Below are 24,613 nucleotides of genomic sequence, written 5' to 3'. Positions count from 1 at the left end.
TCACTTTCTGATGTGTTTCCCCATCCTGGGTATGAACTGTACCTTCAGATATAATTGCCTAGAAAACTATGCATATATAACCAGTCTGGCTGCACCATGGCTACAGCCCAGAAACAACTCACTGCCTGCAAGTAAAATAGTTAAGACCAGGCTCAAGGGAGCACACCCTTGTGTCATCCATAATTACACATCAGAATTTCTAATTCTAGAAATAAAGACAAATGGTGGCTTGAAGGGCATGACAGTTTATTTAAAAAACAAAAACAACAACGACAAAAAAAGAAAATGGTACCACACTGATCATGGTGACCAGCATACACACAATGGCTTTTCTCTTGGGTAGTAACATTGCAGTATTTGTAGATACTGAAATGTTTCAATAGGACCAAGAACGTTAGAGAAGAAGGATCTTGGATGAAAATGGACACTCGTAACTCTGGTGCTTTCACCCACAGAATTCATTTAAAGTCCCATGAATCAGTGACATTATGCTATGTGGTTAGGAAGGACAAAAGTTCCCTTAGAAGGAGGCAGCATGAACTTACACTTCTTTGTACTTTAATCTTTAGTTTTTATAATTTAAGCTATGTCCACCCTGGCTGAAGCACAATCATACAAGACACCTCAGGTAATTTCCTTGCTACTATTGCACAAGTTTAGTAATTTTACTCAAAAAAAAAAAAATCAAACCACCATCAAAACAAAAAGGCAAAAAAATGTGACTTTCAAATCATTTGAAAAGCAGAGAGCTTGCTTATTCAATACCAACTCAAACTTAAATTAAATGCTATCATTATAACCTCCAAACTTCTGGAATAAAATTAATTTTTAAATATATATGGGCTTTCTTTATCTAACTGTACTTTGCAACCAACAAGAGGAAGTTGCTTTTTAAGAGAACGTGGCTTTTGGCGACAGTCCCACGTGTCTGTAGTAAAGACAATACCACATGATGCCAAGTCCAGCTCTAAGTTCTGAAGTATAAGAATTTGACCAAACACCAAAATTATCATAATCTATTCTTAAAAATCCAACCCAAATGTCATTACTTCGTAGAGAGTAAATGCGCTGTTGAGTAGCTATCCCAGTAGCCTTTTGATTTTTGACCTTTCTGCAAGCTGACCCTTTCATGTAACTGTGGCTCATCCTCTGTACTCCCATGACACCGCTTCAGTACCAGGGCTTCTGGGGTAGCGTTACGTGTAGTTCACAGGGACAGTAGATACAGGTGCTTTTACATCTGTAAACTCAAAAATCACATTATTTAGCTCAGCAACTACAAAAAAAACATTGAGATTTAGGCATGTCAAGCCAGAATCTCTTTGTGCTTTTTAAACGAAGCTGCTTTTGAATCTTTTATTTGGTATTTATAGTCATTTGTAGTTCCCTTATAACAATAAAAGGCTATATTTAAAATAATTTTTAAGGTTAAATGTTCTGAGGGGGGCTTTATCAATACTTAATTTCTAAAAACACAGTATAAATCAGTATTTTTTTGTCTTCAGTACTGGAATAGAAGAAATTATTTCTGGTCCCTCCTTAAATCAACCAACACTTCTCATCGAGTAGAACACTGAAATTTACAGACATCCCTGAAATTTTTTGATTACGTAAACGAGTGAATCACAGTGGAGTCTCATTTAGTTAACAGTGTAGATCCATTTAAAAACAAAACCAAAAGCTGAAAATTAAAGAAAAATTTCAAGCTAAAAAAACAAAAAAGAGAAGAAAAGGACAGAAGGAAGCCCTCCCAAGAACTAAGAGCAAGTGTGTTGTCTGTCACTCACTGTTTCTATACTTTATCCCCAACTGATCGGATTCCTCCTTCTCCATGCGCTAAGGGCATCTGCTGAAATCCTCACGCCAGTCTGCGTCTGCAGAACCCTTGGGTTGAGAGGCCATGCTATGACCAGTGTGAAGGGAATACGGTGCACTGCCTTTTTCCCTATGAGACTTCATATCCAGAGATGGCACACAGTCTCCCCCCTCTGTAACTGCCAGCATCTCACCAGGCGATGCTTCCTGTGCAAAGTGATGGCCACTGATTCTCCCACCTGCCCCAAGAAACATGAGGTTTTCATCAGTTTGTCACCAATGCACCGGCCTTTCACTCTTTCCATCAGAAAAGTAGGGGCTTAAACAGCGGTGGGACAGAAATGAAAACAACCAGTCTAAAGGCACAAAGTCGCATAGCTGCTCTAGTTGGAGTTTGTAAACAGAGAATAGGTTGAATTTAGGTGATCTCGATCTGTGAGAATAAAAAGGCATCCACAGCAGGCTTTATCCAGCCAGCTTCTTTGAGACTCTTCATGGGTTCTGAGGTCTACAAAGTATACACTAATATACCCATACTTCAAAAAGCAATAAGGCAAATAGTATAATCATTATCCAAAAGTTACAATGGTAGTGTAGGCATACATAGTATAATTTAGTTACAAAGTGTGGTACTGTTTCTGCTACATAACCATATTAACTGTTTCTTTCCTACATAATTATATAGCCAGCTGGGGTTCAGTTGTTCAGTTGAACACAAAACCATCCTTGTACCACCACCTATAGTTGGCAATAGCTCTTTGAAAGCAGTTTTTATTCTGCTGTAGAAATTAGCCTTGGACTGAAAACAAGTACGCAGTCCCATGTCCAGACACTAGACGCTGTCGTATTTGTGAAGCGCTTCTTCCAACTTCTGGGTCACTTTTTGGAAAAATATTATTTGTTGTTGTAAAAAATGCTGCATCTGTGATTTGAAGTCTCTCACTCGAATTTGATGGAAGTGATGGATCTCGGCCAACGTGGCGAAAGAAATAGTGTTACAGCGGTCTTGGATGCCGTCGGCTTTTTGGACCTCCATCTTTCCTTCTTCCACATGTCGCCTACTCTCCTTTACTTTGGTAAGAGCTCCTGTGGTCAAAGAGAATAACAATTAAAATACAAAGACAACTAATAATAAAATGCACACACATTCCGATGTCACAGCCAAGTAAGCAGGTCAGTCCAACTCAAGCTGGCTCTGGAAATGAAGCCACTGGGGAGTGGCTGTGAAGTGTCGCCAGTGCACAGGTCAGGGTACCTAAGCCCAGGCCAGGTTCACCCAGACACTGTGCCTGACAACACAGGGTGATGTACTCATGTGTGCCTCCTCTGACAGCACCTTCTCCCGGGAGACCACACCTCGGACACCGGCATCTCCAGATGTCAGGGGCAGAGGGTTTTATGTTTGCTCTGATGACTGCTTCAGAAGGTCATCAAAACTACCACAACTTTCTATCTAGAAACTTTCTCCAAAATGCTGCAGGGTGGGGGGCCTGGTATCAGGCATTTTGGCTGGTGCCACACAAGAGTGGACTCTCCCCCCAGAAACACATGCCACACAGAAGGCTGGAGTGGCAGGAAATGAAGGTATCCATTAGTTCCCAGGGCTAAACAACGTCGAGACTCACATGGCCTGGATACATTTTAGTGGTTTAATGGAGATGTCCAAAGGCATCTAGAACCCATGGGAAATGAAAAACCACCAGCAGCAAATTTCATGCAGAGAAATGCATGCCTGTGGAGGAACGTACGTACCCACACGTTTTTCATGTATTCTTTCTAAATGAGATCTTTCACTGAAATGGGCAGAGTCCCAGAGCAGAGGGGCATCACACAACAGGGCAGACATCCATGCCTGCATCATTCTGCCATGCCATGGGCATCATTCCACCCTGCCACTGAGAAGGATGCTCTGTGGGCATAGAGTCAGCTAGGTCCCCCAGGCAATGCATGGATTCAAGACTACCCCTGCCCAACTAAAAGAAGGATCAAACCTTTGCCCTTTCTCCTAGCCTGGCAGCACCAGAAAGTATTAGTATTTGCCTGCTCCACATTATTGTTTGTTTGTTTGTTTGTTTTTTGAGACAGGGTCACAAAGTTCCTAGCTGGCTCAGAACGTCCTTTGTAGCCTGGGGGAGGGGTGAGCATGAACTCAGAGATAGGTCTGCCTCTGTCTCCTGAATGCTGGAATTAAACATATGTATATTGCTTAGCCCTGTCTGCTTTATATTAAAAAGACTGCACCTAGTCACGTGTTTTTTGAAATATAGTCTTTGTTATTTTTGTACAGGCTTCCCATTTACATACAGAAAGAAAGATGAAAAGACCAGGAACAATGAGAGGCAACACTCTAGAAAGAAAAATATTTCAAGAAACAACCAAAAATATAAAAACCCATGTTTTAAAATGGCAGAAAGAGAAGAGAGGGAGGTCTTGGTGATTTGACTGTTTTTTCATTTCATTTCAATCCAAGGTACCTCTGGAAGCTGTAGTCTAGGGTTCAAACACAAGGGGCAAGCTTCCTGCGTCTCTACGCACATGGCTTCTCATCATGCAGTGTTCAACAGCTGCTGTCTCACTGTAATGTTCCTCTGGCTCTTCAGTGGTGGTCCAGGAGGGCACTGATGCCCCCTTAGCTGAAGTCTAAGGAACTATGCGCAGCTACAACTTTTAAGGCTTCCAAGTGTGCCTGTTAAAGGGGCCAAGGAAAAATTCAAGACCGAGTTTTCTCCCACATGTGACTCTAGGTGGTAACAGGGTCCATGTAAGGGCTTTAATTCATTTAAGGAATATCAATGGAGAGCCTAACATGCTTAGCATGGTGGCTTAGTGGAACAGGTAGAATCAAATATGTGTATTCTGGCCCCCAACCTCTTGAGCTCACCAGGAAGCCATGTAGCAACCACACTCAGGACAGATATACCATCCAGACCCAGTGAAACAAAACCATGAAGTACAGAATTCTGTATGCGAGTTAGATGCGCCTGCCCAAAGGTTAACATGAATTATGTTGTGACAGAAAATGCTGCAAGGGCCAGCTAAAAGGTCATATGCTGTGCTAAGGGTAGCAGGGGTATAGGAAGTAGACAGATTAGAAACAAACAGAGAGCAAATGGTCACTGTCAAAACCAGTCCTGATATATGCTAGGCACCATGCACACAGCCTCTAACCTTGTCACAGCTTACAGCAGATAACACTCTTACTTGAAGAATAGAGAAATTAGAATTGCTCGCCATGTGAGCCTGAAAGTCACCAGGTAACCCTGTAAGAGACTGAGCGGGATCTGAGAGTCTAACTGATTTCTTTTCCTTTCTTTCTTTCTTTCTTTCTTTCTTTCTTTCTTTCTTTCTTTCTTTCTTTCTTTTTTAAATTTATTTTTCAGTTTAAATTTAGATAAGAAACAAGGTTGCTTCACAAGTCAGTTCCAGGTCCCTCTCCCTTTCCTTCCCCTACTCCCGTGCCCTCCCCCCAGCCCCCCCATTATCCCCTCATTTCCCCAGGGAGGGTGAGGCCCTCCTTGGGGGTGTTCATAGTCTGTCATTTCATACAGGGCAGGGCCTAGACTCTCCCCCAAGAGTTCAGGGTGAGAGTGCACCTCACAATGTTGGATGGGAATCCAAAGTCCGTGTGTATACTCGGGATGAGTACTGATCTGCTGCCCAAGGCTCAATAACTGATTTCAAAGCAAACTCCACAACTACGCAGAAAAGGAGGAGGCACCTGAACAGGCTAGAAAAGTAGGCTTAGAGGAGCCTGTCCTGCCTGCAGAGCCAGCCAAGGCTTTCCTGGCCACACTGCAATCTCCGTTCTCACTTTCCTCACAGCAGCCGCGCGTGCATGCGTGCGTGCGTGCGTGTGTGTGTGTGTGTGTGTGTGTGTGTGTGTGTGTTTTATTGTCACATGATTATCTCACAGAACTTGGAGCAAGGTTAGAAGCTAGAGATTACCATCAGGTGAAGCCACACCCAGCTTTGTGAGGATGCCGAGTCAGCATCCTCAGGCTTACTCAGCAAGCACTCTAACATCTATCTGCACCCCCCCACACACACACACTTTGTTTTACTGTGTAATTCAAAAGGCATTCTCAAGGTGCAAAGGAAACTACTTGTTCATGTTTGAAAAATTTCCTTTTACTAACCTAATTCAATTTACTAATTGAATTTGCAAAACCTTTTGTACTTAAAGATGTATCTTACTATAAATATTGAAAAAGTACACACTGCAGTGTTTGAAAATCTAAAGACAAACTCAGACTAAGGAGGAAATTCCCTACTTTTGTTTTTCCTTTTCTTTTTTCTCCATCTACTTAGATGCTATGGAAGATGGTATAAAATTGACAACTCCCACCCAAAATACTACCACACAGCCGTTTTAGGAATGTATGAGTTTATCTGACCAGTAAAATGGAACATTTTGGCAAAAAACAAATCACTCTTGTAAATTAAAGAGGACAGGACAGAGCATTCGGAAGATGAATGCCCAGAGCCAATTGCACTTGGACTTCAGTGTGACCCACTTAACGGAACTTGTTTGCTGGCATAGTCTGTTAAGACTGCAACAAGCAGAGATGAGCAGGAGGTGTGTCTGGGAAAACGTATTTCCTGTGCAAGAGCTCAAATCATTTGCTGAGGCAACAGACTCCACAAGCCTGAAACAGTTAAGAACGTATAAACAGCACTCGAAGGTACCGAATGGCATAGAATGTGCAAACGAAAAGACTACTGTGCAGTCAAGGGTGCTCCCGTGTCCACCATGACAGCTGAGACAGGACTGTAAATTCCAGCTACCTGGGCTACGTAGTAAGACTCTGTCCCAAACTGCACTGCTCTATCACTTGCAATTAGAGCAAAATCTTTTTAAATAACCCCTTTTAAATGAGATAAAAGTAACTTGATTTCTCCTGGAACTACTTTCAAGAGAAAGCAAGATGACTAAAAATAAAACAAACTGGCAGCAATAAACTGAAAAACTAAACGAAAGAAAACCACCAGCATTCTATAACACACCTCCGCACGGGACCAGCAGCCAGGCTCCACCTGCCGAGTTCAAAATCATAACTTCAGGGGCATCCACATCTGATGCAACAGAAAGTTTCTTTTTCAAAAAAAATTCCTTTTTCTTCTTTGCACAAGAAAGTTGCTAGAATTTTTTATTTCACAACCTCTAACAAATAAACAGGGAGTTGGTGTGTTTTCTGTCCTAGGAACAAGGTTAATTATTACAAAAGCTAATCTTTTACTCAGACTGAGAGTGACTAGAACACAGACTTAAAGAATCAAAGCCACACAGGGACAGTGAGCGACTGCTGAGGGTCCAGGAGCTTCACCCTGCCCACATCCACTCACTGAACTCTGCCTTCTGAGCTCTCACCAGAGCAAATAAAAACCAAGTTTCCCGACAGCAATGCTCTAACAACCTTCAGCAGGAAGTAACTAGTGTTACCAAGGCTGGAACGTGGGTTTTGTTACAAATTGCTCATCCCACAGCTGACAGACTGAAGCTGGAAATTATCTGTGCAGTTCCCTACACTTCGCCCGGCTCGCGCTTAACATACTAACTGTCAAAAGAAAAGCAGTGTTTGCACAATTTCCAGTCATACCTAGCATTTGAGAGTGAGTTGCTGGAGAGGGAAACCGGGGCAGTCTCAGATCCAGGCTTGCTCCTTCTCACTTTTAGAACACTCTGCAGGGCTTCAGGGACAACTGCAGAGGTGCACACAATGCAGACAGCTGCAGTGCCCAGCAGAGCAAGGCAGCCAGCCCCAGGGCACAGGAAATAAAAGCTAAAAACAATGCCCAGAACAGAATACAAAGGGACCGCACATTTCCATCAGAGAATCAATGGGGAGACAGGAGAAGGCTTTAGGAGCTCTACTTCTTAAGTGGTTCATTTAGGGGGACCAAGGCCCTCACAAATGCATTATTGCCACGTTGCTTTCAAAACCAAAAGCAGACAAAAGAATGGTGGAAGAAATTGCGTGGCTAAGGTCTAAGAGAGCACTATAAACAAAAATTTCAAATGCCCTTGGTTAGGGTGACGGTTTCTAAATGAAAGAGAGGAACATAAAGGTCAGATTTTTAAAAATGGCATGTGAACAGTTCTCAAAGCACAGACAGACAAGATACACTTGAAATAATTCTTAGTCATCGGAAAACATAAATCCTAAGTATAGTGAGATTCCATCTCACCACAGTCAGAATTAATGTCATCAAGTTAAAAAAAGAACAAAAAACAACAAAGCAAGAAAAAAGCAAATACTGGGAGCACTTGGTGTCTGGAAGCAGTTTATAGTGTTAGTGGGAATGTAAATTAACAAAAAGAACTACCACAATTCACAGGCAGCACTTCTGCATGTAGATCAAAGGAACGTTAAGGCAGCATGCACCAGACACCTTCTTCCCATAATTATTACTGTATTAATCACATCAGCCAAATTCTGCAGTCAGCCTAAAGACAATGGTGCAGGTAAACAGAATGGAATATTACTCTGCCATAACCAAGTACAAATGGGGACTGCAGAGACAGCTCAGTGAGGCGCTCAATCCCTGGCACCCACCAACTCTTGTACTCTTGTACTCTTGTACATGTCTTACACACTGCTGGGCCAGAGGGGCAGAAGCAGGAGGCCTCTGGGGCCAATTCTGGGGCTTGCTGGCTGATCAGTGTAGCCAAATTTGTGAGCTCATCTCAATCTCGATTTGACTGCGCTAACAGCAATCGGAGTGCTTACTTTAAAGGGGTCAGCTACAGAGCAGGGTGTGTTCTTCCAAGTATGGGAACTCTCAAGGCTCAGAGCACTTGCTTCTTACAGGAAGGTGGTGCAAAACCTCCTGCGTCACCCACAGGAAACGGGCTCCCAGCATGTACTCCAAGCACAGGAAGGGGTCTGAAGGGAGGAGATCACTTAGGCAACATCCTCTAAAGGCAGAAGTACCACAGGCTGTCCCAGAGTACGAGCAGGGCCTCTGGCACATTCTAACGGTTCCTTCCTATGAGAGGCTCTGTGGGGTTGGGGGGGGTACAACACGGCATATTAAAAAGCTACATATTGAGAGGGAGGTTTCTGGTGGGTACTTGGTTGATATATTAAGTTAGTTTGGCAAATTATCTGGAATCCTCAACAGGACCAAAAGTTCACCTGGCTAATAATTTATTTCTAAGGCAGCAGCAGGAGCCCTGAGGTCGAGTGTCCACAGACACATGACCAAACCCACCCGATCACTCCTGGCCTGACAGACTCTGAGGAAGGTGAGCTCAGGCCCAGGCCAGCAGAGCACAGCTGGTGTCAATTTTCCTTGTTTAGCTGAAGCTGAAAGGTGCTTGGGTCTATGGTATAGTTCTAAAAGCTTCCAAGTAAGAGGCTGTTACTTGTCCAAAATGTCCCAGGCAGGGCTCTTTGATTCCAAAGCCCCCATTCCCACTGTGGGCCAGCCTGGCCCTTTCCACTTTTGGACTACACAGGTGTCTGCAGGAGACCGCTAACAGCTTCGTGGGCATTCACAGACTAGATTTGAGCATGCAAGCTCACACCTGTATCCCAGCACTCGAAGAAGCCACCGAGAGCTCAAGGACACCTGAGCAATATAGTGAATTCCAGACCTGTCTGGGCTATAGAGACCAACTACTCTTGAAAACCAAATCCTTCGCTTTCCACATTTTGAGAGTTAAGAGGAACTAAACCAATGTTTTTATTGGGTTGTTATGAACATAATCTCCTAAACTCCAGACTCTAACTGCAAAATTCCACAAGGTTCATTCTCAAACCGACTCCCATCGACCCACCTCTGGAAGGAACTTTGTGTCAGTTTCCAATTCTAGAATCAGCTGCACAGACACCCAAGGTCCCTATTCACTTCTGCCCGTGTCCTACCTTTGTGGGTGTTACCAGGGTAAGCACTCTGTAAACTCTGACAATCCTCTCTGGCTGAAAAGATCAAAGCCAGAGAGAACCACATCTTTGCTTATAATTCACACACACTCCTTTCTGAGGAGCTATCCATGTTTGCAATGAATACGAATTAACAAAGTTCATTAATATTGTTAAAGACTCAAATTTTATAAATGAACAACGGTCAAGGAATCAGCACCATTTGACAGAGTGCCATGCTATTTATGTACCATGTCATGAAATTATTTCCCTCCGTAAAAAGTGATGCTTACCAAGCATTTCCACGCCACCCTTTGAAGAGACCACAGGAGTGCTGCAGCTCGGGTCCTAGCCCAGTGACAAGCCACGACCATCTGAACTAAGTCAACAAGTGTCCTAGCCCCTGCCTGTGCCTCATGTTCTGCTCCACAGGGACAGACAACTTCCCTGGCAAACTGACCCAGCAAAAGCAGCAGGAAAAGCCCAGCTTCCCCGGCTATACACTGCCTCACGAGTGGACAAATCTTTTCGATAAGTTGCTGGGGCTGGCGCAGGGTTCTGTCTTTATGCCCTCACCCCGATTTTCTCTCTGCACCTCAGCTCTGCCTTCCCATCCTCATCCAAATATCTTCTCAGTCGGTTTTGTCCCTCTAAAGTCATTTACACAAAAGCCTAGTCACTAAGCAACAGGGATCCAAAGGCTATGTTTTTTTCCCTTGAAAGAAAGAAGGGGAGTGGTGGTAAAGACTCATTTGATTTTGGTCTTCCTATGGACCCTCTCAAAACACAGAGGCCCTGGTGTTAAGAGACAAGGCAGAGAGCACAGGGACAGTAGTCTGAATGGGTGGCCAGTTTATTTACATTTCCTTGTACTGCCAATGTTGAAAGAAAATGCTAATTTGGTCAAGGTGACCTACTTCCTTCTCCTCCCTTTACGGATCCCCCTGCAGCCCTCCTCCCTTCCAGCCACCTCTCCCTGTCCCTTTCTTTCCTCCCTTTGGGTCTCTACCCACTTGATGGGCTTTCCCCTCTGTCCCAGTATTTACTTACTTGCCCTACAAGTAAATGCTTCTAAAACAAGGGCCAATCAATATCCACCCAACAAAGGTGGATGGCCACTGGGAGAGTCACACAGGGCACCATGGGCACCTGTCCTATGGTACCCCTCTGCAGGTTGCATGCTTTTCTTCTCAAACCCCAACAGGAAAGGTTGCAGGCGAAGCTTTAGGAATGAATGATAGTACCAGTGACAGCTGCCTGCTTATGAACCTGTGACTGGGCTCTGCCCAGTATGGGCTCCCTGCCCACATCTCCCGTAGGAACATCCCAAAAGGCCTCAAGAATTCCATTCATTCAAGTCATCCTAGCTTTTGAGCACACTTGTGAACTCTACCAGGTACAAATATTGAGTCAGTGAAAACAAGCATTTTGTTTACCTGTTTCTGTGTTTAAGACACAGTCCACTAAGCAGCCCTGACTACCCTTGAATTCACAATCCCCTAAACTCAGCCTCTCAAGGTTCCAGAATTACAAAACCTGGTCCCAAACAACTTTTTTGAAAGGCTTAAAAGCCAGCAAAGCCAAATACTACCAAATTTCAAAGGTAAATTACTTTGAGTTTACTTTCAACTCATAACTACACTAAATGACAAGAAGTCTGGAGCCTTTTTTTTTTTTAAAGCGAGTTGAGACAAGAAGAGTGACAGATAACCCTGGCTGCTTGTTAAGGGGGAAAAAATCCAAGCTCATTTTGGTCCTAAAACTAAAGCTGCTTGTTCGTGGTAAAAGCCTTGCTATCCCCTGAAGAACCAGCCAGTGCAGCTTTACTCCAGTCACCTAAGGTCCACCGGCAGATCGACCTCACGGACAAGAGCACCAAGGTAACGCCCACTCACCAAACTCATGTTCAGTTTGCCTTGCTCCCCAAAATGAAGCCTCAAGTCGTGTGTCTCTTGCAGCTTATTTGCTAAAAACAAAATGTTTGTGGCTGGAATTTCATAAAGGTTCTTAGGATGCTTCAACTCCCAAGAAACCCGGATGGGGATTAACTCAATGGGGAGCCGCACTCAGCAAGCAGAGCTCTGAGGTTGATCCCCAGAACCAAGGAGGGGTTTAAAATCTGGGTGACATTCTGTAAACACCATACACTTTAACTTTACAAGAGTATGTGTGAGGTGACAATGACAGGCGGCCTATCTCAGCAAACACAAATGAAGACTTTAAAATCTGAGCATAAAAGAAAGAACAAAACAAGGATTACTTCCTTTCGTAAATATTTTCTGGCCATAAAATCCCACCAAGCAGTGTCAGCAAGCTGCCTGCCAGCACTTGCATTTAGCAGCCCTTCACAACCAAGCCCAGGTCACACCAGAGAGACAGAATACAAGACCTAGAAAATACCAAGCTTAAAGACACACTCAAAATGCAAGTCTTGAAGTGAAGAAAGAGATGGTCTCTGGCCACTGAGACGGCCCATGCTGTTATCTGTATTGGTTAAGAGTATCCCATTGTGACTATAAAGGCACCACGCACACACACACACACTCATACACACACACACACACTCACGCACACATGCACGCATGCACTCCTGGAAGGCCCTGCTGGCCCTTGTCAAGAGCTGTATCATTTACGTTGCCAGGCCTCAAGAGGAGGGGCTTTTCCGTTGATTTATTTTAGCCAGAGCCTCCCCTTATCTTTGCAGATCAAAATAAACTGAAGTTTGTCCTTTAATTAAAACATCGAAAGTAGCCATAGTGGTGCATGCCTGTGATCCCAGAGCTTAGGCTGAGGCAGGAAGATATCCATCCATAAATTCGAGGCACACATGGGCTACTCATGGGAACCTGCCTGAGAACACAAAACAAAGCCTGGAGAGCAGGGTTTCCCACGATTCCTTTCGGCCTCCCTCCTGTCTTCTTATCCCACTCCTCCTCTCCGCCAGCCTGTATATTTCTTTTGCTGGCCTCACCATTTCCTATCACCCAAACTCAACACCTAGGGTGACACTGAGCTTTTCCAGACACCCAGCACTCCCCTATTGCCAATCTAGCTGGCAGGCGGCTCAGGTTCGCCTCTCCTTTTCAAAGTCACACAGCTGTCCTACCCAACAAGTCTCATCTCTGCAGAGCTTTCTAAAGTCAGGCCTACAGTCAACACCAACGAGTATGTGGGAACCCCAGGCTTCAACTTCCGGCTCAGTTCCTGCCTATAAAGCATCAAGAACAGAGAAGTGCCTACCTTAAAGGCTCCCATGGGGTTTAAAGGGATATACTGTATATAAACACATGAAAGTGCCATGCCTGGTACATGATAAAAGCCTTCAGAATACACTAGTGACTTTGAAAATGATTAAGATGCCACTGTTTGGTTGGAAAACCTTTACCAGTGGCCCACTGCTGACAGGATTTATTTCCTAGCAAGTATTCTTGAGATGAGGCACACCTGTCTCAAGATGGAAGATGAGTTCAAATCCTGCCCCGGCTTGTCAGCTGTGTGACCTAGGACACACCCACCTTCTCAGCCTTGGTTGTGAGGATCACTGTCAGGAGATGATTGATACCCTCTTGGGAGAAGTTATCTAACTGTACTGAATTGAAGGGCTTTGCCCCAATCCTTATTCGCCAGGAGACAGTCTTTGCACATGTGATTAGTGAGCTGATGTCAGATGTGAGGCTACACTGGACAGAGCAGGCACGAAAAGAAGGGAGCACTGAGTCAGACAGCTGGCCAGACACACACAGGCAAAGTCACGCCACAATGGGTACAGACTGGAGTGACCACCTGGTGACAAGCTACTCTGAGACAGGCCAGCAACCAGGAATGGAAGAGGTCTCCGTGGAGGAGCAACAGTTCTGCCAACACCTTCATTTTAGACAGCCAGTCTGCAGAACTGTAATGTTACACCCTGCTGCTGCTTAAGTCACCCAGATTGCGATGGCCTGGTAAAGCAAGCAGTCCCAGGAAACAAATACAGGCGATAATACCAATGGCTAAGAGCATTAACCTGTGACCCCATAAGAGACAGGTGTGAAGCACTTGTTCAAAGAACTATGATGTCATGCTCACCAGTACGCCTGGAATAGTGAAAGCCACACAGCAAACTCAATAACCAGCAGCAACCACCGCTTGTATCTCCATTCCACTAGCATGCTTGTCCTTTAACAAGAGGCTCCGCACACATTTTCTTTGAGGGCGAGACAGTAAATATTTTAGGCTTTGTGGATCAACAGGCAAGACTAGGGTTATTACCCAGGCCCTTAGAGGACCACTGAAAACATAAACACCATCCTTAGCTCAAGCGCTGTCAACAGAGCCTTTGTACACCTGCCATGGGCTGTGGCTTGCAGACCTCTGCTTGAAGATATCTCCCAAGACCTCTCACTGCGCGGCTCACAGTTCATGATCTGCAGGTCCTTTTGTTTCTTCTCCACTTATGCAGACACAAGTGTCTCACTCCTTTTCTACATCCCATGACCCTGCCTCAGTAATTTCAAAAGCTCCCACACCACACGCCTGTCCGTCGAAAGTGCTAATTTGTCCTCATTAATACCACCTTCTATAACAGTCCCTCCACCACCCAACAGCAGCAGTAACCCAGAAGCATACCATAAGCACTTTTTGACAACCACTAATGTCCAGACAGTATGCATCTGACGTCCAAGTTCAACAGATTGGTGCGGGGAAGGCTGATTCTGAGAGGCAGCTTGGACTGATTTTTTGCATATACAGTTCCTCTGGTCTGGGAAGTTCCCTCCCCACTAAGAAATTTACAATTGCTTTCAAAACTCATCTTAGAACGAAACGACACAATTATGGATACCTTCTCCTGATCGTCCATCAGTGTTATGCCATGACTATGTGTCACACTGCATTCACTCGATTCAGATTCCTTCATAGACGTCTGTGCTGGAACCAGCTTGTGCTATTGTGTGCCTATCACACCAACCCTAAGCCATACCCAAGACCAAGTGGGTACTTAGCATCCACGGTCTTCCAAAAGTCAACTGTGAATCTTTCAAAGCAGAAACAAGCACCCACCACCCAAGCCTGTCATGCAAACTGACATCCCTCTCCATCTTCTGTCTCATACACTTATGTGAGTGAGGTGAGTTTGCCTTGTCTGGATCCTCTGTGCACACATCCTACCCCACAGAACTGCAACTGCCGGGAGGTACCATCTGCTCAGCATCCGAGCTCCAGGAATCAAGTCCATCTGCAATGTCAATGCATATACTTAGGTCCATGTGACCCAGATTAACAGGAAGGACCCCAGAAAAGCGCTAGTACTAAAACCTACCATAAAACACCTGTGTGTTTGTGAACTCTATCTCCACATGTTCAAACAACAAGCAGTTCAAAGAAATACCATGAGGTACATATTCATTTTTCTCCCTCCAGTGAATTCTGGAAAGTCACTCCATAACCACATAAGTCTAAGAATTTAAATCCACTTATATATTAATGACTTCATAAAATATATGCAGTTTCTATCTTTAGATGGAAAAATAAAAACATTCTGTAAATCACATAAGACATCTCTCTCCAAGTCAGCCAAGCAGTTTACCAATGAGTTCCTGATTCATTAATGCAAAAAACATGGATTAGCACTTACTACAAACATATTTGAGTGTAGCTATATAATGCAGGATCACAAAGGAGGCAGCAAACACCAACCAACAACCAAGCTCTGCAGAGGATGACAGCTTAGGAAAGGATGTGTTCTGGACAGAAGGCTCAAAGCCCTAGGTCCAGGTCAGAGGTTTGGCTGCTGCCTGTGCTTGTGATGGAGAGATGCAGACCCCAGTGCAGGAGCCCACTGCATCTACCAGGCTTAAGAAGCCCCACCTTGTCAGCCCCAAACCTGCAGACTGAACCTTCAACACAGATCTCCCCGAGGGGTGGAACCCCTCCTGATCACCTCTATTCCTCTCCCTGGTCTAGACTACCCCTCCTACTGTTTTCCTGTTTGTACCTGCTCCAACCTCCAAGCCATTCTTTTTCTCCGCACAACTGGGAAATGTCCAAAATGGATGTCATTCCTTCACTCAAAACCCTTCAACAACTTTCATCTCAACGGAACATGTGACACGTTCTGACAATGGCCTACAAAGCCGTGCCAATTGCTCTTCTGTGATGACCTCTCCCACTAGGATGTCCTAAGACCCAACCTTTGACCCCCTGCCTGTTCTTCTGCCTCCCTAATCCACAGCCACCCAGGGCCAGGTTACAGATGAACCCTCTACCTGAACAGTCTTGTACTCTATACCTGCTCTAATGACTTGCTTCCCTCCATGGTGCTAACTGACCCCACCTTCTGTCTCTGTGCTCCACCCCTACCTGTCCCCCCTTCCCCACTCCACCTCTGCACACAAGTCATGCATATCTGCTGTACATTATGGCTTGCTGTGTTTATCTTTCCTTGCGTCTCCACCCTGCCAGAATGAAAGCTACACAAGGGTGATAATCATTTGGGTCACTGATGTAATGTTGGCAGCGCTTAGGCTATGGTGTCTATTTAAATATTTATGTAATAAAAATCAAGTTTATTTTTTAGAGGGTCCTATGAATAAACTTAGTGACTTTGCCTTTCTCCCAATTGCCATCATCCAACCCACTAAATAATGCATGGGGAAACAAAAATCAAATCACATCATGAGTTACAAAGTTCTAAGAAAAAGAGTAGAATTGGTATGTTGGTTAAAAGCATTCCCACTGAAGTTTAATCAGATTACATACCTACTGTGATGGCTAATTTTGGTTGTCAATTTGATCGAAGGCATTTGTGACATACACCTTTGGGAATGTCTGTGAGGGGCTGACAAGGAAGAGGCTGGGTGGGGTCTCACACTGCAGAGAGGAAGAGGGGGAAAGCCTGGGAGGAGTCCCTCCTGTACACTCCAGTCACCATGGAGCCACCTGCTCTGTTTCTTCTCTCCCAGGGTGGGCATGCCACTTTCAAACCAAAGCAAACCCATTGTCCTGTAAGCTGCTCTCCAGCGGATATTTGGGTCATAACACCAACAGTAAACTAACTTGATTTTCTCTTCTTTCGGGAAAGGAGGCTGTGTTTAGAGTTCAAAATGAAGCTCACTTTGCAGGCAGAAGAAAAACAGCATTCCAACCGACTGCTTTTGCAGCCCCATTCAGTACATCCCTCATTTAGGTCCTAGAACTGGCCCCAGATGTTCACCATAAGGCAGCTTCAGAACAATGGGACTCCCCCGCTCCACCCCAGGCAGCCAGGGGGCCAGGTACTTTCCTTCTAGAAACATCTAATGAATTAAGCCAGGGATACATGTTTACTGATCTGAACTGAATGTACAAAACACTGAAAGCAGCCCAGAACAATGTCTAAATGTTTACTGCATTCTTGAGTTGTTTTACGTTCAATATGAAACAATAATAATGTTATCTAACAAAATAAAAATCATCGAAGCACAGTCATATCTAGGAAATCCAGAGAACTTCATCTTTACAGATGAGGAGAATGATGCTCAGAAATGTTGAAGCAACCTGTCCAGGCACAAAATTAATCTGTCATGGGAGAAAGAAGGCTGACAAGAGAAAATTTACATAAACTATCTAATGTGAACAATATACTAGTCGCTCCAGGTAATACCTCTAGGTATTCCTCTGATGCCAGTAATGACTTCTGGCATTCAATATAGGGTAGCCTGATTAAAACAGCATACCCCAGGTTGGAGCAATGGTTTCCCCAGCTTTTGAACTTGTGCCTGCAATTCTGGTGGTCACAGGCTGCTGGGAGGGACGAATACTCACTAGGACCATGTTTCAGTGAAGATTGATTCTCATTTAAAAGCATCTCCTGTTCTCAAAGACAAACATTTAGTGAGCAGCTACTAAGCACTATAATCCTCTGGGTGACCCACTTCGCACTGCGGATCAGGGAGGTTCCAACTGTTCAGAGGTATCCTATTCACCCATGTACCAGCCCAGCAGGCTCCACACTGGTCAAGGATGAGCCTGGTGCCACAGCCATGAAGCTGCACAGGAAACTTCTTGACCCACCCACCCAACCGCCCTTGTGCCACGGGAACACTAAGAGCATGCCCCCTTCCCATTATCCTCCTGGCTCTCAGCAACCTGGCACACCACCATGCTTCCACAGAAGGATGACCACCCTTTATCACTGGTCCAGAACTCACTGAGGATCAAAGAGTGCTGTCTGTGCCTCCAGTAAAATCTAATCTGTGCTGTCTAAACACCAGCTGCCAGATGGTTCCCTATATGTCGTCTGGATGCAAGCTCATTAAACACAGCTCAGCTACCAGACTACTTTATTGGTGATGATTGTGTATCATGGTTTCAGAGATGATACAATCCAATTTAATAGTAAACTCTGGTTTAAAAATACTAGAAATAATACAGCAGGTTTTCAGAGAGCCACCAAAAAAAGGAACCTAAGTGTGAGGGAAGTTTCCCGTTTCCTAGTCAATCACAGAATTTCTCGTGCTTGGAAACCTTAAAGCGATCATTTCCCAACAAGAAGGGAAGTCCAGTGAAGTCCAGGGGTACAACCAGTTCCTGGTGGGACTGGAAGGAATGAAAGTCCCCTGCCTCCTCTCAGTTCTGCTGTGACTGCAGAACTGTCTAGGCTCCCCAGCCCAGTAGAGCAGACAGGACTGAAGGGCTCAGTGTCTAGAATCCACTGGCAGGGAGACGGAGAAGCATCCATCTAGCTGCCTGAACAGGACACTCATGGACCAGTCACATTTGGGTTCTAACCCAGCAACTGACTCTACTCAAAGACCCCAGAGGTTACTTCAATGCCACTAAGAAAAGTGCAAACTGGGACAAATATTACATCTAGAAATGGAGTCAACAACTAAGATAGGGATAGGAGAGGTGAGAAACGCTCCAACTGAGTTAAAACAGAAATGCTTGGCCTCCATTTCTGGCCCAGGGGTTTCAAAAGGATGAACTTACAACAGCCTGTCTCCTTAGCTCTTTCTTTTTATTCCTGGCACCACCTTCTTCAAGCTATTTTTAGCACAGGAGAACAGGGCACCCTGAATGAAAGCCGGGGCAGCAAGGCCTCACCTTGCCTGCCCTGCTGGGACTCTGGCTATCTTTAATTAATGCCTGAGGGACACAAGACCAACCCTCCTCAGGGTGGCAAGAGGCTGCACAATGGTGAAATTCTACCCAGTAACTTCTAGCCATCAGGCCTCAGGTCCTGGGGCTGTTTTTTGTTGAAAAGGCAGTGCCATCTGGACCACTTAGAGAGCAAAGAGACAGAGTTTGCACTATTAAGTCAAGAGCACAGAAACCGGCCTGTCTATTTATCTAGACAGGGCACAAATGCAGTTTCACCAAGAGACATTTCTGACATTGTTGAAAGTTCTACTGAACTGCACTACCTAGTAGGCTGTGACTTAGACACCCCTTTGCTAAGATTCTCCCCCAAGTGAGCCATCTTTCGGTGTGGAATGTGGTCTGAGACCTTTCCTTCGGGAAGCAGAGACTGCCCTGTGTGGCTCCCTCCAGCCCTCTAGTCCACAGTTGTTAGCCGAGAAGAAAACAGGGGATCTCATCGTTTTGCTGTTATGGTTTTTCCCTGCTGTAACCCTCGAGAGATAAATGTAATAAAACTTTGGAACCATGAGTTGCAGCCATCCAGATGTGGCTTTATTGAGTCAGAGACGCTAATCATATCTTTGGACACCAAACTGAACGTGCTGTGAATCCCGTAACTCCTCTCCCACACACTGCTTCAAAGTCACTGGGCTTCAGCGCTATCACAGGACACTGCAGGCAGGAATGACAGACAGAGAAGATAAAACGCTACCACCCAGGGAAACAAAACCAGAGCCACAGGGTTTCCAGGTCAGTGACAGACCTGGCATGCACACTGCCGGCAAAGGGTCTGGAGAGCTGAATGGAAGGACTCCTGGTAAGTCATGCAAAATATGACTGAGACCTGAGCACACTCCAGCTCTCTATCCAGCGTTACCACAGACTACTGTGACCCCTCCTCCTCACTCCACTCCATTAAACTAAGTAGGCCTATTTATCTAAGAGTCCATTAGTTGATTTAAAAACACAATTCTCGAATGATCTTTTAGCTGATGGAACCATATGGCTCTCTTCACTTTTGCTCAGAGTACTAAACTAAAACCTTTATTAGCCTAAGCAAAAGCCAGCCTACCACACTGAAGACTATGCACTCTCATTCTGCCGTGGTCCCCACCAGGATGGCTCAGATTCCCACAGGAGACCAGGGTGTGTGAGACATGGCAGCGGGCAGTTAATAAGGCTCACAGGGCGACTGACCAGAGAGATTGCAACAGGGATCCTGCAGAACCTGTTTCCCCTCCCACTTTTTATCAATTAAGCTTACAAGTAATCATTGCCACAAAATTACCAAACCAAAAGAAAACTACCAGGAAACACACACACACACACACACACACACACACACACACACACACACACACACACACACACGGAAAGGTAACTAATTTTGGGGAATCTTGGGAACAAAGTTACTGAAGTTACAGCCAACCTGGCAGTGCTATCAATGGGACTCTGACCCTTGATGGACATGTCTGTGTCTATTGCCCAACCTTCTGGTCACACATCATCTAAGGAACTGAGGTTTCCATCAGATTTAATTATTTACCAAGCAAGTAAAAATATCCAAGCCAAGAAAAACTGTCTTTCCTTTCAATAATGAGCTCCAGAGGTGAGACAATTGTTTTTGAATGTCTTGACTATAAAATGTCTTCCTAAATTTGAGATAGAAACTTTGGATCACCTACAGCAAAAGGCTGGAAAGCCTCTTGAGTTTTTGTTTGTTCTTTCTGCAGTCGCTATTCTCAAGTCAGCTGAACCCTCTGATGAGGTCATACTTTGAGACCTTAGATGGGGAAAAAAAAAACAACTTAAGCAGTAAACAGACTCTCAATGCTCAGACAGCAACTACACAGCTGAGGGAGGGTCAGATGACCTTTGCATGAAAGTCCCCACCCATGCTCAGAAAGCATACCCAGGCTGGGAGGGAGAGGGTGGGAAAGACTTTAATCTCCTCTACACTTCCAATACTAGCATGCTTAAGAGATCCTGGTGGTGAGCAAACATTGGTCCTATGCACGGGATGCTACAGCTTTAAGTGCCAATATCCTAAAGACAGTCATCTCAAGCTCCCTGTGCATGACCCACCAAGGTGACAGCAGAAAAACTTCACAATCAGTGGGCTCCCGACGTAATGCTTACAGATGTTTACCCTCTAGAACTGTTTAAGCCACATAAAAAGACATCCGTTTTGAAAAGGGCAGATTTCCAGGTCCCAAGCAACAGGAGACAATCCAAGTTTTATGATTTAGAAAAAAACCCCTCAGCGACTGACTGACTGACTGGCTAGAGAACTGCACATTCAAGCAGTCTGTGGGACAAACACAGCTTTTCTGATTCGAAGTTTCCACACCAGAGCACACCAAAGGCCCGAATGACAGTAAAACCTTGAATGAACCCACCCAGAGGTGGAGCACGCAAACCTGCCTGCCCCCACCAGGTGCCTGAACTTGGTTCCACCCTCCTTCAATTACTGTCAACATTCTGTACAAACCCACAGAAATTCGTCAGTAGGCAGACAGCATGTGATCCTAGTGAAGTAACACAATGGAATTTAAAAGGTAAGATCTTGTATTAAAGACTCAAAATGTCACTTTCCCTAGCACCAGCCGGGAAGGTGATTCATAACAACTTAAAAATGAAACATAAAGAATGCAGATGTGAATTCAATTCAGGCCAGCAGCAATATTATTGCTCAAAGAGCTAGTTCAAGTTTAGACTGTATTTATGAATTGCTAATTGCCAAGAAAGTTGCTATTCACTAAGGAAATATGCACAGTACTGTGCTTAGCAGTAGCAAGAATGGACTCAAGACCTTTGAACTTTCCCATCCCCCCACCCTATTAAGAGTCAGAGGCCTTGTCACACTGGGAAGGGGAAGGAAAGGGCAGAAAGGAAGGAGGTGTCGAGGAGACTGATGTCCCCAAATGTCTGAAGACCTGACACAGTGAGGAACAGATTTTTTCTGCTTGCTTTCAGCGAACCAGAAAAGAGAATCAAGAAAGAAGAACTTAGCTGAACACAAGAAAGAACAAGACCAGGGATGTTCACAACCGCTCTGCCCACCCCCTCCCCCAAGCCGGGACGTGACCGAGTCACCCCACCCAAGGCCAAACCTGGCTATCCATGTAGTCTTCTACCAGCCCAGATGCTACAGGAGGTGCTGCCTGCTGCCACCTCCCCCACCCTGAACCTCCAGGGGCAAGGCCACATTCCTAAGAGCAACACCTCCCCATCTCTCTGTCAATAGAGTCATTATATCGGAGGGCCAGCTAGTGAGGAACCTCAGGTCAGGCAGGCATGAATGCTGCGGTTGACAAAAAATAATTTGCAAAGTCAGTGCTTGCACAAAAGTCAGTAACACCACCAACTACTAAAAGGCACACTCTGACACTAGGGTAGCTAATTCGCTGCCCTCAGACACCATATTCCTTATTTTCATCCCAACTGGTTCCCTACGTCAATTTCCCAAAGGACAGCCCAAATGTCAGCAGGCTGATAAATTCCAAACTCAGAGAGAGGAGAGCTGGGTTCCAGAAGGCAGAGAACCTTAGGGCATTTCACAAGAGGCTGGCACAGGAAGCTGCTGTGCTGCCCCGGCTTTGTGAACAGGGTTGGCTGACTCCCGGCCACAGCGGGAACTGAGGGGAAAGCCAGACTCACCTTTATTCCCAGGCATCCATTATCCCTATTGTTCCCCTATCTCTGCCAGCACTGCAGTGTTCAAAGAGATGCCTAGCCTGCTTTAGGTCCCCTGCTAATTCTGCCCCAGTCCACAAGATTACAGACAGAGCAGCTGATTTCCCTGCCTATTCAAACTCTCAAATGACAACTACAGGGAGTAGCTTCCCTGACTACAAGGAGCAATCTAGCAAGCCACTGGACACTCTCTAAGGAAAGTCCCAACAGTCCATAGCCCTAGGGGTCGCCAGACATGGAGAATGCACCGGAACCTCAAACCAGAGAGTGATAGACCAATCACAGTCATTGCTTTCATCCTGAACGAAATATCCCGCGCCACCAGCTCTACAGGCCAGGCGTTACCTTTCTGAACGTGGATGATGTCTGGGAAGTTGGCCAGGTGCCCCTGATACAGTGCTAACAGGTCCATGACTGGGTCCAGGTCCTGCCTGGGCTGCTCAGCGAAGAGTTCGCCGATGGCGTCGTAGGCATCTCCGGTGAAGGCGATGGCCTGGTTCAGACCCACTGAGAAGGCCTGCTGGTCCAGTTCAAAGGCTTGGCTGAGGCCTCGGAAGGACTGGCCCACCTTCTGATACTCCTTCTTGAAGCCAGTCACCTGCTTGCGCGCAAACTCGTTGGCAGTGTGGTTGAGCTGCAACGCGCTGTCGTCCATCTTCTTGGTGAAGGACTTGAAGCCATCGATCTTGCTCTCCACCTCCTGCAGATCCAGGGCAGCGGCAGGGGGTGTGCTCAGAGTGAGGAAGAAGTTGGCACCCACCATCTCATCCTTCTCAGCCTTTCGCTTACCCTGCTTCCAGGCCTTCTCGTCCGTGCTGCTGGGGCAGGTCAGAAAATGCTGGAAGACATCGCACTGCGCCAGCACCGGGTGGCTGGCCATGTGATTCATCCACCAGATCAGGCCCTTCCTGCGTTTGGAAATGAAGTCCTCCTCGAAGCGCCCGGTGGCCTGCTTCTCGGGCAGGTGGGGCACCGAGATGACCGGGAACTTCTCGGCCAGGCGCGCGTACAGCCAGTCGAAGTGCTTATAGCGCCTGTGCACGGGCACCTGGGTGTGCGTGGGCACCAGCTTGTAAGAGATGTAGCTCTTCATGCCCTTGAACTTGGTCTGCTTGGTGGGGTCGTCGATGGTGCACTGGAAAGGGTAGGGGTTCTCCTGCCACTCGGGGCCGTAGGGCCCCAGCACCACGCACAGCTTGTCCCCATCCTTCACGAAGCCCGACGCCTCGCCCAGCACGAAGGCCTCCCCGCCCGACTTGACGAAGGTGGAGAAACGATTGAGGTTGCGGCTCACCGTGGCCGAGCTCTTGGCTCCAGACGCTGGATGCTGCGGAGGCGCCGAGCCGCCTCGTGAGCCCAGCGACAGGTCGGAGCGTGTGGACAGGCGGTAGCGACCAGCCGCGCCGCCGCCAGCCGACGACGAGCCGTCCAGGTCCGGGTACGCGCCGCTGCCCAGCGCGCCCGGCTCGTCGGCCACCGTGGAGCTGTCGTCCCACTCGTCGTCCCAGTCATCGTCGCTGCCCTGGCTGGCCTGGTAGCCGCCGCCGTACAGCTGCTGCTGCGGCGACGGCTGCAGAGCGCCCCCGCCGTACGGGAAGCCGGCGCCCGACGGCTGGAAGGACCCCGGCGGCGCCTGCGGCTGCAGCAGCGGCTGGAAGGCGGCGGGCGGAGCGACAGGCAGAGGTTCGAAGCCACCGGGCGGCACGTTGGCATAGCGGGCCGGGACCCCGGGGCCGCCGTCCGCCGGAGGGCCGGGCTCGGGCGCGCGGATCACCTGCACGTACGAGGCCGGGAAGAGGCCCCGATCGCCGCGGCTGTTGACCCCTTCGAGCCAGCCCTCGATGTCCTGCTCGCTGCACAGGCTCAACACCTCGTGCTCCCGCAGAGAAATCTCTCCCGGGTTCTCCGACCTGAAGTCATAGAGTGCCCGGGCGCGCAGCGCCATGGTCCCGAGCCCGGAGCCCCGAGCCCGGGCCGGCTCGAGGGCCCCGCGGTCAGCACCCGCGCCCCTGTGCGCCCAGGGGAGCTCTGAGGCCAGGGCACGGTCCGCTCCCCTCTCCGCTCGCGCCCTCCGCGCAGCTCCGCTCTGCTCGCGGCCAGGACTGCCGCTCAGGGCCGCCGGCGGCGGCTGGGGGCGG

The 24,613-nt window shown here is 46.8% G+C and overlaps 1 protein-coding gene across 1 annotated transcript; it reads right to left on the bottom strand.

The window, feature by feature from the left end:
• Nucleotides 1-229: 229 nt before the first annotated feature.
• Nucleotides 230-24,613, bottom strand: Snx18 (sorting nexin 18). The gene is made up of 2 exons (XM_005065525.4): nt 22,821-24,613; nt 230-2,901 (listed from the first exon to the last, which is right to left on the bottom strand). Exons 1-2 carry the CDS (start codon nt 24,418-24,420, stop codon nt 2,648-2,650), a joined length of 1,854 nt encoding a protein of 617 aa, XP_005065582.1. The 5' UTR covers nt 24,421-24,613; the 3' UTR covers nt 230-2,647.

The sequence above is a fragment of the Mesocricetus auratus genome, unplaced genomic scaffold (genome assembly GCF_017639785.1).
Source record: "Mesocricetus auratus isolate SY011 unplaced genomic scaffold, BCM_Maur_2.0 Super-Scaffold_100020, whole genome shotgun sequence".
Taxonomy (NCBI): domain Eukaryota; kingdom Metazoa; phylum Chordata; class Mammalia; order Rodentia; family Cricetidae; genus Mesocricetus; species Mesocricetus auratus.
This window is presented reverse-complemented; position numbering and strand designations above follow the sequence as displayed.